Here is a 14,138-nt window from a genome sequence, read left to right on the forward strand (position 1 = left end):
GTCACTTTTTCATCTTCACTTATTCCCAGCCTTAGTGACTTAGTCTTCCTAACATTAATTTTCAAACCAATTCTAGCCCCCTGAACTCGCAAAACATCTAAAACTTCATTCATTTTGCTCATACTTTCATCTATGATGCTTAAACGGTCAGCATAATCTCAGTCAAGGAGACTTTTTCCTCCCCATTTGATTCCGTGGTCTCCCATTGCCTTTCCTGTGCTCCTTAAAACAAAGTTCATTAAAATAGTCCATACACAGCCCTGCTTAACACAGCCCTGCTTAACTCCCGATTTAATACAAAACCAGCTGCTAACCTCATTTCCTACCTTAACCGCAGCAGTGTTCTTCTCGTACATAGCACTAATCACTTTAATCTTTACTAAAGCTCTTCTATCAACAGAATCGAACGCTTGCTCATAATCTATAAAACTGAGGACCAAAGGTGTTTGAAAACTCAGGCACTTCTCAATTATTAGCCAAAGAGTGAAACATCCTCTTGTTTTTGGTCGACACATCCTCTACCTTTTCTAAAACCGCACTGTTCTTCTCTTAAAACTTTGTCTACAGCATCTCTCAGTCTAAAAAGTATCATATTACTAAGTAATTTGCTACCTACAGAGACCAGACTAATGCCTCGATAATTACCACACTGACTCTTATCACCTTTATTGTACAGTGGTTTAATTAAGGTTTTCTTAAAATCGTTAGGTACTTCCCCTTTTTCAAAAATCATGTTCATATTCTTCAGTAACTTATTTCTAACCTCAAAGCCACCATATTTAAGAAACTCATTTACCGCCCTATCAGCACCTGGAGCCTTATTATTCTTTAATCCTTTTAATACTGTTGCTAATTCCTCCTCACAAAACAAATCTTCCTTCACATCCAAGGTATCACAAACTTTTTCATTTTCCTCTATATTTTTTCCTGCAACTCTATCTCGTTTAAGAAAATTCTCAAAATGTTCGGCCCATCTCTCTTTAGTTTTTTCATTATCGATAATTGCGACCCCATTCCTATCTTTAACTGGGCCAAGTCCGGATTGACTAACCCCTCTCAATTTTTTAACGTGCCAGTACATTATTTTACTATTATGCCGTCTAGCTGCATCTTCCAGATCCTCGGCAATTTTATCCATGGCCTCCACTTCACACCTCCTTAGTTCATATATTAATGCTTTCTCCACTTTCTTTACACTTCTTTTGTTTTCATACGATCTATCACTCAGATAATTCGTGTACAAGCCCTTTCTCCTTTCTATTACACATAAAGCTTTTTCACTAATATTCTTAGCTGCAGTTCTAGCTTTCTTACCTAATACACCTTCAACAACTTCACAAATAATTTTTTTTTCTAAAATTATTCCAACCATCTTCCACATTATCAAATTTTAAACTCTCAAATTTAGTACTCAACTGTTCCTGGAAAGTTTCTCTCAAATTCTCATCCTGGAGTCTACCAACATCATAACTTCCCGGGAGGTACTTACCCTTCCGATATTTCAGCTTTAAATTAAACCTTGACACTACTAGATGGTGATCTTTACTTTTAACATCAATAACAACACTCCTATATACCCTAGTATCTTGTATTGATCCTGCCAGTCTTCAGTTTAGTATAATTTAATCAGTAAGGTTTGCTGTCTTACCATCACGTGAATACCATGTTAACTTATGAGCCATTTTATGACCCATCACCGTATTGGTTATAACTAGATTCTTATACCTACAAAATCGCAAAAGTCTGTAACCATTACTGTTTTCTTTTCCTACACCAAATTTGCCTAGGCTAGGATACCATTTATCCTTATTTCTACCGACCTGGGCGTTAAAATCTCCCAGCAAAACATCATATTTCTACCTGGGACCCTGTCTATTTGCTCCTGTAACTGTAAGTAAAATTCATCTGAGTCACTAGTATCTCCGTCAGTTGGTTCTACAGGGGCGTATACTACTATAACTGATACCCTGAACTTTCTAGTCATAAAATGAGCAGTTATGATTCTATTATTAATACCTTCCCAGCCTAAACAAGACTTAGCAGCTTCCTTATTCATCATGAGCCCTACTCCCTCTCTATGTACCCCATCCTTCCTGCCTGAGTAAACAAATTCTATATCACCTAATTTCATGCTTCCTACCCCTGGGTAGGAACCCCTAAGTAGCACCTTCGAATCGTCTGAATTCGTAGGTCAAAGTGTTAATACGATAGTCATTTTTTAATGTCATAACATTCCAAGTTCTAATTTTCATGTTTTTTAAATCATTGAAATTATTTTCACCTCAGGAAAATCAATGATCCCGGATACCAGTGCAGAAAGGGGATCACATATCTTCTCAATCTACAACGAAGTGCTTAAGCTTGCTTAGAACCGGACAGCAAGAAGTCCCTGGGACCTCCATGAATGGAGGCGTTGTGCAATCCTGGGTCCTTCTTGGTCAAAACATGGTTTTCAGCACTTGGCGATGCTCTTCTATCAACAAGAGTCGAAATCCTGCACAGACAGTCTCAAGCCTATTACCTCCGACTCATTATATATTCATGCCTGCAAATATTACGCTACTACGGGGAGGCAACCCATAATAGATAAATTAGCTAGGAAGAGGTTTTTCAGCCCAAAGACGCCCATCGAAACATACCAAGCCCAGAAAAATTGTCCATTAGTCAGAATCCCGTGCGAATGTTGTGTCGTTTACTAGGCTATAATTTCCTCGAGGGGCGAAACTCCTCAAGTGGGAATAGAGTTGAGCGCAAAGTCCCCAGTCTTGCAGGTACCCCGAAAAGGTCGAGGCAGCCCTTTGCAGAGGTCGTTGTCCATAGATCTGGATCTTACGCCCTGCCGCAGTTGTCCTCCTATAGAGGATCCTCCCGCGATGGTGTTCTGCATCACCATGCAATTTAACCCATTACTGGGAGAAGGTTTGCAACTCATGGGACTTGTGGACAAACCAGTGGGCCCTTTTGAATGTACATTTGAGGGGCCTTCTTCCTCTTCCGCCTGTATTTATGACCCCGGGCGAGGGTGCCACAGTTCCTATAATGGACCCCAGGGACAAGGTCCCCACTTGATCCGAGCCTCCTATGGAGGTACCGTACATATCTATAGGGCGTTTTCCTATCACCACCTGGGGACACGTTGAATGGCCTGAGGGAGGTCAGGAACATAAAAAGGAACTTAATCAAAAATATTATTTTTCCTTAAAACATGGAAAATGGACAAAAGAAAACCCTGAAAAATAGCACATAACACTCCAAAATACTACTAATGCTACTACAATTATTAAGAATTATTAAAATACTAAATCCAAAAATGACGTTCATCGCAAAAACATAAGTTGTTCCCACAAAAGGATTTTCTTTCTTAATTAGAAAAAATTGAATTCAGGAAGTAATATCTTTTCACCGTTAGTACTGTTAAGGTTAGGGTAGCATCTTAAGAAATTTTCTACCTACAGAAACTCACAAAAAATGTATTTAAATAAACGATTGTTAAAGCTTAAAGATAATTTTTGTACATAAATTTCAGCGTGTTCATTTTGCAGACAAGAAAGCTCATCTTATTTCAAAGTAAAAATATATTTCCTTATTTTTATAATTATCTTTTTATGCTCAAAATCCAATTAGCATTTCCATTTTTCTGCTATAATTCAAATATTTGAATTGACCTTATACTGAACATATTACTTTCATTGGTCCTATAGTCAAATTTAAAATGATATTCAAGAAACTTCAAACTAATGTTGAAGTTCAAACCGTGTTGATTGATATAGCCTATTTACGGGGAAAATTACATTTTTTCTACTGAAAAGTACATGAATCTTAATAATTTCAATAATTTGTTGGAATTCAATAAGCAAGTCACAAATCCAACAAAAAAATTGGATTTTTCGATTGACTTGTTTGAATTCAATAAGCAACTCACAATTCCAATAGAAAAATTGGATTTTTTTTTGACTTGCTTGAATTCGAGCCAAACATTTTGTTGGAAATCAATTTTTTTTTTACAATGCAGTTTTTTCACTTGAGACACGACACCAAAAGTGTAATTTTTAGTTCCATTTGAATTTGATGATGGGGGAATTTATATGAAAGACGTAGATATGTGCAATATCTTTTATATGAGCTATAAAAGATCTACTAACGATGTTCTGGAAGCTTGCTAGTGCCACCCTTTGAGAAATAGCACAAAAATTTATAAAAAAAAAATTAAAAAAATTTATATTATATTTATATTATATTAATATATATTCATATATTTATATTACATTATTATTATATTACATTATTATATTACAGTAATAATATATTTACTTATACAATACTAATAATATAATAAAATTTATATTATATTTATATTATATTAATATATATTCATATATTTGTATTACATTATTATTATATTACATTAATAATATATTTACTTATACAATATTAATAATATAATAAAATTTATATTATATTTATATTATATTAATATATATTCATATGTTTATATTAATCTAATCGATTGTAGCGAATCCTTACGCCCCCTCCCTTAAAAAAAAGAAAACTTTTCCTGAAAATTCCAACTTTATCTCCGTGCAGTGAGAAAACAAAAACTATACTTAACAAATTAAGAATAAGATTTGTCATATTTTAATGAAATATGTTGACTGTGTGCATATAGTCGATATTTCTGTAAAACACGAATATTCGTTGTTCCATTCAGAAATTATGATATTTAAAAAAAAATATTTTAAGTACAATATTAAAATACAAAATTTTTCACCCACGTCTATTTTTTTTTAATTAGGCACCCACCACCATCAGAAACTACTTAACTACACTTTGAATTTTTTTTTATATTAAAAATTTAATTTCATATTTGTCTTTTTTGTTAAATGTATATGGTTGTATACGTTTCCGCTTAACTAATTCAAACAATTAGGTTTTATTTTCATTCCCCTTGGTACTTCAGCAATATAGATTTATAGAATTATAGAATAGAATTGATGATAGATTATAAATAACGACGAATATCTATAAATGATAGGTTATAGAATTCAAACAATTAGGTTTTATTTTCACTCCTCTTGGTACTTAAGCAATAGATTTATAGAATTATAGAATAGAATTGATGATAGATTATAAATAGCGACGAATATTTATAAATGATAGATTATATAATTGAAACAATTAGGTTTTATTTTCATTCCCCTTGGTACTTCAGCAATATAGATTTATAGAATAGAATTGATGATAGATTATAGAATTCAAACAATTAGGTTTTATTTTCACTCTCCTTGGTACTTCAGCAATATAAATTTATAGAATTATGGAATAGAATTGATGATAGATCTTAGAATTCAAAAAATCAGGTTTTATTTTCACTCCCCTTGATACTTCAGCAATAAAGATTTATAGAACTATAGAATAGAATTGATGATAGATTATAGAATTCAAACAACTAGGTTTTATTTTCATTCCCCTTGGTACTTCAGCCATATAGATTTATAGAATTATAGAATAGAATTGACGATAGATTATAGAATTCAAACAATTAGGTTTTATTTCACTCTCCTTGGTACTTCAGCAATATAGATTTATAGAATTCTAGAATATAATTGATGATAGATTATAGAATTAAAACAATCAGGTTTTATTTTCACTCCCCTTGGTTCTCCAATATAGATATTGATTTTCATACATTTTTCAGCCCAGGTAGTTTCTTATGTGCGTGCAGTGTTGGGTATGACTTATTCACAAGAAATGGCACCGATGGATTTCACATTCCGTCAGTTGAATCTGGAACAAGAGATGGCGATATCTATCGTGTAAACAAAACTTGTGTCAAAAAGATGTGTCCAGAAATTGACCCACCCAAAAATGGAGCCATTATTACGACTAAGGTATGAAACTAAATTCTGATAGAAGAAACTAAATATTGATAAATTACTAATTAATGACTAATTGACTAATTAACCAATTTAAAATTTGTTGATTTATAATTAATATGAAGATACGAAGGTGAATTCCGACAGAATAAGGTAAACTCAACAATTGAATTGCTAATTAATGACTGCTTTTAATTAATCAACGACTAAATAATTAATCAAGAGAAGATGGTAAATTTAATCCTGGGTAAAACGGGCAACGGACTTTAATATGTGGATTGTGGAAGCTATATTTCATTGAAAGCAAAATTATCTTAAGGCTACCTAGAAAATTTAATTAAAAGTAAAATCCCGTAAGTCCTGGTTCAGAAGCATAAAGGTCTTATTAATTTTAAACACAATTTTTAGTATTGATTTGGATTGTCTTTAAACATTTGTTCTAAGCGGTCAACGGAATTTAAAATATTAATTATTTTGATTTATTTCTCAAATTTTTTTCATTACCAATTTTTAAAATTGAATCTTTCCTCCTACTAACATGATTGAAACTCAAAATTGAGCATTACGTTTTTTTAGGTGTTGAAAATTACAACGGCAGTGTGTAAATTCTTTATTCAATCCTTGATTAACTATTTAATTAGTAGCTGATTGATTTGCAATTTATTAATTAAGCAGCAATGACTTAACTAAAATCATTTAGTAATTAGTAATTCACTAATATAGTATTTGACTGGTGTATTTCATTGAAAGCAAAATTTGCCTTAATTCTTCCTATAAAAAACTCCTTTTTTCCGACCAAAAAGCCAGTTTTAGAGGAGTATACAAAAAATGCAACACATCTTTACAGGCCAGCAAAACTTTTTTAGTTTTATTTTAACCAAAAGCTTACTCATCCAGTTCATTTTTTTTTTCACTGGGTGATTTGTAATCCACCAGGCCAAATTCCACTCGTTTGGACATCGACCTTTGATCAAGCTTTAAAGTTCTTACAATATTAAAGGCTCACGGTAAAAAAAAACTTATTTGTTGTCACAAAAAATATGAATTTCAAAAGTTCGCTATAATCTAGAGCAAATAAACACAATAACTAATAAACTTCCCCTTAGTTTTATTAGCAACGGTTAAACCTTGAGAGTATGTACTTTTAATTTCGATCTGACTCTATTTTTAGGAGTTAAGGGTTAAGATTAAGTTAACCGCTGCAACCCCGATTCATACCGTGGATGCCGCCAAACGGTGACCTGGAGGCATTTTCCTTTTGGGAAACAACAGGATATTTAGAAAAATATTTCCTTTGAAAAATGCGTCCACTTGCATAATGGTTAAAACAAAACTCTTGGTAGTATTCGCTCCCTTCCAGGGAAAAAATTCCCGAGGTGCTCTTAATATACGGAGACATTGCAGCTGGGGATATATTTTAGATTTAATAAATTTTTAATAACCAACTAAGTTGGTTTACATAGAAAAATTCTGGTATAGGGGTGGCGGGGGGTGAGGGGTGTACCCAGTGTTCTCCATTTACGACCCATTTATCAAAGCAATCAATGTTTTTAGTTCTTGTCATTTGTTTGGGCAAAAATAGAAAAAACCCTATGTTGATAACACATTAAGAAGAAAATTGAGTTTAAAAAAAAATCCTGAATGGAAATGTAAAAAAAAAATTAAACGGAAACTAAAACAGTTTATTCAATAGCTTCTTCTGTGGAATTTTTCAGATTAATTTGTGTTTGTTTTTTAGATTTTTCCCTGTTTAAGAGAAGAACTTACGACCCATTTATAAAAAAAAGCAACCAAAAACCAAAAAACCCAAAAACCAAAGTTTGTAATCTTGTCATTTGTTGTGGTAAAAAATAGAAAAGAAAACGGACGTTGATAAAATACCAAAAATAAAATTGAGTTGAAAAATATCCTAAATAGAAATAAGAAGAAAATTTTTACATTTGCAAAAATTTTACGCAAACTCATGTGGGGATATGTTCCCAAACACTCCTCATTTTTTTCATCTTTAATCAGTGTCTTATATTTTAGGAAAGTTTTCTATTTTTATACTTTGACTCCCTCTTTTTGTATTTATGTTAAGATGTAATCTGTTTGTAGCTTTATTTTTAATATTCTTTGTATTTGTTTTTTATCAAATAATTTTCCCAAGGCCGTATCCAGGGGGGTTACCCAGTTTGAACCCCCCCCCCCCCGAAATTTTTGACCGAGTCGAAAATAAGTCGAAAATTAGTAAAACCTAGGTAAAAATCAGTAAAATTAGTCGAAAACTGAGTCAAAAATTAGTAACTCCCCCCCCCCCGAAAAAAAAATCCTGGATCCGCCCTTGAATTTTCCTCACTTTTTATCAGGCTTTTGTTTATCTTTTCTTCTTAAGAAATTATTCAGGAATCTTTTTGACCTGAGCACTTTGTTTTGCAGAAGGATCATCATTTTGGCGATTCAGTTCAATTTCACTGCGACTTTGGATACGTCCTTGTTGGTAGTGAAAGCTTGCAGTGCACACCGCAAGGAACATGGACAGGAGATGCTCCGGTATGCCAGTGTAAGTTTGTCACTTTATAATAATTTAAATTGTTTAACTGTTATAAATTATTTTAATTGTTTTAATGTCAGATGGATAATATGATATGATACATACAAGGCAAATTCTGGTTTTGGAGAAGAAATCTATTTTAAATTTAATTTACCGGTTAAGGTTTTGTGTCGATTGATACAATTAAAAGCAAATTGCCTACCGATTCAAATCAGAAAAAAGTATTTGGTAGGAAGAGTGCGATTCCTGAAAGGAGGTATGCTTGTTCCCTTTTTAAGGGGGAAGATGAAGATCTGGACCATTTTCTACGAGAGTGCTCGGTGCTTTCTGATTCCCGGGGACAATATTTACAGGGGGTTAATTTGAAGCTTCTTGACATTCTTCTATGTTGTAACAACAATAAAGAGAATACATAGTAGTGACAAAGGCCATACTTTCCATTAAAAATATGTGACACAGATTTAAAACCACACAAAATTCATACCCCGCCTTCGCGCACGCGCAATTCCGATGTACACATCATGAGCTTATGGAAAACCTGTTTGTTTGGTGTTTTCTATATCCTTATGCTGTGGTAGCAACTGGACTAAGGTTCTGACGTATATGCTCAGGGTCTATACGCATTTCTATATCCTTATGCTGTGGTAGCAACTGAACTAAGGTTCTGACGTATATGCTCAGGGTCTATACGCATTTCTATATCCTTATGCTGTGGTAGCAACTGAACTAAGGTTTTGACGTATATGCTCAGGGTCTATACGCATGGTATGAAATGCGTGTTATATTTGTAAAAAGAAGTCGCCACTGGTATATCCTTATACTGGGGTTGTAACCCAGCGACAGTAACTTGAATCAGTGTATATATAGACAAATACTTAGAAAGCGGAAAAAGTGTACGTGTTTAAGTTGTTTTGTATAGACTATGTATTTTTTTTTCCTTTGTACCCTGTCTTTTGTGTGCTTTGTAATTGGTTTTGCTGGCGATTTTTTTATTTTGCATATATTTTTGTGTATATGGCCCCAGGTATTTTGAAATACACTTATATAAATATTGACCTATTTTATCAAGGGTGTATCCAAGATTTTTGTTCGGGTGGAGGGCTATTTATTCAGAGGTATTTTATAAAAGACACGCATCAAAAATCTGTTTATATCCATTTTTGTTAAGTTTTCACGACTTAGAATTTCTTAGGGGGGAGGAAGGAGGGTTCAAACTGGTAACCCCCTCCTCCCTGGATACAACCTTGGTCATATGGTAAAATTTTAAATCAATGCAATATATATCTTTTAGAGGTTTACCATTTTCCACCACCTGGTGGAAGTTTCTAAGCACCATGTTTATCGTCAAGCGTGGCATACACTATCTGGCGGTTATGGTTTTAAAAGTGGATAGCCCCTCAGAAATCTTAGAATGTTTTACAAAAGCTCTCGATAATTTGTTAAAGTAGGGAAGAGTAATTTGTTAAAGTAGGGAAGACAGTAACTCCTCACAACCTCGGTCTTTGCAATTTCTCTCAAGAAGAAGCACATATTGCCCCATCTATGCTATATGGGAATAAATGACCAGATAGGATAAATTGAGCCATGGACAGTGAATGGATCCCAAACAGAAATAAAATAACTTCTCTCACCAGGGAATCTTATAATTATATATTTGTCCATTTGTCGCTCTAATGGTGTGAATATTTAACAAAATATTTAATAAAACAAGTATCTAATAGAACTTTATTGCAATCAGTTGATTCTACCCAATTTCAAAAAATTGGTTTCAAAATCAGTCACCATATGAAATGACTTCCTAGTGGAAATATTGCCCAAAATTTCCTTGCTTTAAAAACAAATTTCTTATAGAAAAACATATGGCTCGTTTCATAGCATGAAGGAATTGATTTTGCCAGATTTGATAAGAAGTTGTGCTGTATTATAACTATAATTTATTATAATTTGATGAGTTTACAGTTTATTTTATTCTGAATTTAATTCTTTTTCTGTGAAAAACATATGAGAAGTCTTATGGAAAATTAGAATCTACAATATAAAAAAACCCTAATCCATGTATATTTTGATTAGACTATTTTTCGTTCACTTGTAGAATTTTTTTTTTTATTTTATGAGGATTATTTAAGTCCTTATTTAAATTTTTATTTATTTATATTTATTTAACTCTTCCGATTAAAAATACAATGAAAGAGTACTAATAATTTTAGTTTTGTAAAGGAATATATTTTACCTACTTTTTTCTGTTCGTTTTCATTTTCTTTTCAATTTTTACTGCAGTTGGATTACTGTGTCTTAGAATTTGATTTATAATTCATATCATTTTAGTTGCCAAGTGTGAAGTCTTGCCGGACGTACCTGGAGAAGGTCTCAGAATCTTGCGCCCCGATCCCAACACGACTTTAATACCTTTTGGTGCTAATGTAAGCATCGAGTGCAACGATATCGGAAGAGAAAATAAACAAACACCCTTTGGTTTCTTTAGGCAGTGTGTATACGACCCCAGGCCAGGATCAAATGACTACCGATTGTCAGGAGCCCCACCAACATGTCCTAGAATTGACTGCGGTGAACCCCCTGAAACTTTTGGTGCAGAATACGGTATAATTCCTGATACAAGATATAAATCATCATTCTTTTTTGGATGTCAGCCAAGCTTCAGGCTTGCTGGAATGTCATCGCGTAATGATAACATTGTGAGATGCCAAGAAACAGGGATGTGGGATTTCGGCGATCTTCGTTGTGAAGGCCCAACTTGTGAAGATCCAGGCCGACCAGCTGACGGCATTCAACTTGCAAGTTCGTATGAACAAGGCTCAGAAATTTTCTTTGAATGTACACGACCTGGTTATATACCAATAACGAATATACCAATTTCCTGCCAACGAGAACCAGAATGTAGCGTTATCAAGCCGTTGGGTGTAGCTTCGGGTTTGATTCCCGATGAGGCAATAAATGCAACTTCTGAGCGATCAAATTATGAAGCTGCCAACGTCCGACTTGGATCTACAACTGGTTGGTGTGCACAATCAGATGCTTTTAGTTTTGTCACCGTTGACCTCGGAAAGATTTCCAAAGTTAAGGTTATTCTTGTCAAAGGGGTTGTAACAACTGATGTTGTTGGACGACCCACTGAGATTCGTTTCTTCTACAAACTCCAAGAAGAGGATAGTTATGTTGTGTATTTTCCAAATTTCAATTTGACATCTAGAGATCCAGGGAATTATGGAGAGCTTGCCATGATAACCTTACCCTTTGCCGTTGAAGCTCGCTTTGTTGTCCTTGGAATTGTCAGCTATGATAAAAATCCATGCCTGAAATTTGAGCTAATGGGCTGTGATTCTGAGGAGGAGGAGGATGCTGATATTCCTCTGTTGGGCTACGACAATGGCTATCCAGTCTGTGTTGGTAAGTTCTTCTTCGGCTTGATCTCTTTCCAATAATTATGCTAGTTTTATACTGTTGCTCTTATCACAAGCTTATTCTAAGCTTATTCTGTATTTATAACTTTATTCTGTATTTATTCTAAGTTTATTCTGTATTATTTTTTCTATTATAACATATATTTTATTTATTAACATTTATTTATTAGCATTTTATTATATTTAGAATATACTTAAATCTTGGCCAGATATTTACCTTTCTGCTCCACCAGTTCTTATAAGGATCATTCTAAAATATGAATAAGAAATAAACATACTGCTTCTTACAGATATGACTGCTTCCATTCTAATGAAAACTAGACTGGAAGCAGTTACAGAGTAAGTAAATTTTTTTAATATTCGAATCCCTTGCCTTCATCGAGAAATAACACATGCTGAAGTCATAACATTATCCTATTTGACTATGAGCTTACCTATTCCGTAGACAAATGTATAGAACTTTGAAATAGGCAAACTATTTCATTTTATACGTACCAAAAAATTATAAATTACAACCAATGACTTTTAACCTGTTCAAAAACATTATTTAAAGGTGTGTGTGCATGTGAGGTGTTAACCCCCCCCCCCTCCAACCAAAGAATACGAATTTTTACGGTTTTTGCAACATTTTAATATAATTTAATATTTATCTACTTTTTGTATGTTATATCCCACCGGTCATTCCTACGTGGATTGGATTGATCTGTTTGCAAAATTGAAAATTCTTGTGAAATATGAATTATAGCTTAGTAATTAACAGAAAAAAAATGTTTCCGCTTGCCAAACTGGAATGGAATTAAAGAACTTGTTTTTTTTTTTTTTTATTCGGACAATTTTTTTTAGTTTGCGCAAGGAAACCTAAAACCAATAAGACTGGAATATACCATATTTGATGTAAGATGTTAACACTCGTGACTTCTAAAGTACCAAGGACGTCAAAATCAACAAAAATCTCCCCTTAGACCCATTCTATGTCTATTTATATCTGAAAAAAGCGATTTTCTGAGATTTTTTGTTTGGCTGTTTCTTAACTCTGAAGTTTCTAGGGCAGTGTCGCATTTCGTCAATGTTGTGATTAAGGGTGCCTCCAGGATTTTTTTCAGGGGGAGGGGGAGGCTAATTTTTTTTTTTTTTAAACGCAAACAAAATTGTTTTTATGCATTTTTTACGTTTTTACAAGTCGGTCGAAGGGGGAGGGGTTAAACCATACAATCCCCCCTAGGTATGGCCTTGGTAGTGACGTTGAACCGTGAAAAAAAGTAAAATTAATCAGTTAAATTTGGCAGAGTTTTTTTTTTTTTTTTTTTTTTTTTGTAAAAACTCAAACATTAACAAACTACTGATCTCCAAAGAGATCCACACCTTCAAAGCAAAGCTGCATTTTCTTAAGCAATTGATCCTTTATGTATTTGGCTTCTTTTTGCTGATTTATTATCCATGTTTTTGTATTTTAATTTGGTGCCCCTTACTACAAAAACTTAAAGCCCTTACTTACTGCACTACCCCTTACTTACTACACTACCCCATACTTTCTACACTACCCCTTACTTACTACAATACCCCTTACTTACTACATTACTACAAGAAATTTGCTTTGCAAGTTTCCCCTTAACGACCAGATTTCAGATTTCTTAACGATCGGATTTCATTTTCACTGTCCTTTGTACGAAGGCTATAAGGAGAATGGAGGGGTTTTAACCTCTCCTCCCAAAAATTTTTTCTCACTCGTAAAAGCGTAAAAAAGCATATAAACAAAATTTTGATGCATCTTTCTAAGTTTTTCTGCACCCCCCATCCCCTTCCTGAAAAAAATATCCCAATCCCCAACAGAATATTAGCTACAGCCTTGATTCGTACATTTAGTATTTTACTTTCAGTTCAGCTTCCCTACTGAAATTATTATAGATAATAACATGAGGTAACATAATCCCTTAAACTTTAATTTGTATTTTCTTAATACATGTTTTACTATTCCTCGTTTACTTTCTTAAAAAAGCAGTGATTTCTGGAGTTGGCTGGCTCTTTTTCTGGCCACCTATCATACAGCCCGGAATACTCTGCCTGAGTCAGCTAAGTCTGTCCGAGTGTTCCGTGTTGCTTCCATGTTGTGATAGGAGTAACTCATTAGTTGTAGGTTTGTTACTTGGAGTTTTTCCCTGAGTAGTCAAATTATATATATTACCTTCTACTTCCTTGGCTTTTGCTTGTAAAAGCTATTTTACGTTTTAAACAGTTCGTGGTAACGAAATCTAAGTAAGGAGTGACCCGGCTCAATAGTAACCGAAACTCTAAAAAACAAAATTTTGATACCAG

General features: G+C 33.6%; 1 protein-coding gene across 1 annotated transcript in view; it reads left to right on the forward strand.

Moving 5' to 3' along the window:
• The window catches only part of uif (sushi, von Willebrand factor type A, EGF and pentraxin domain-containing protein uif), a 192,887-nt gene that overhangs the window by 97,680 nt on the left and 81,069 nt on the right, over positions 1-14,138 (forward strand). The window contains exons 18-20 of the mRNA XM_089105261.1: positions 5,696-5,888; positions 8,292-8,415; positions 10,732-11,811. Of these exons, the coding sequence (XP_088961387.1) occupies positions 5,696-5,888; positions 8,292-8,415; positions 10,732-11,811 (1,397 nt within the window). The remainder of the gene's footprint in view (positions 1-5,695; positions 5,889-8,291; positions 8,416-10,731; positions 11,812-14,138) is intronic.

This window comes from Artemia sp. Qi Xiang Cuo, chromosome 19, assembly GCF_049724085.1.
Source record: "Artemia sp. Qi Xiang Cuo chromosome 19, ASM4972408v1, whole genome shotgun sequence".
Taxonomy (NCBI): domain Eukaryota; kingdom Metazoa; phylum Arthropoda; class Branchiopoda; order Anostraca; family Artemiidae; genus Artemia; species Artemia sp. Qi Xiang Cuo.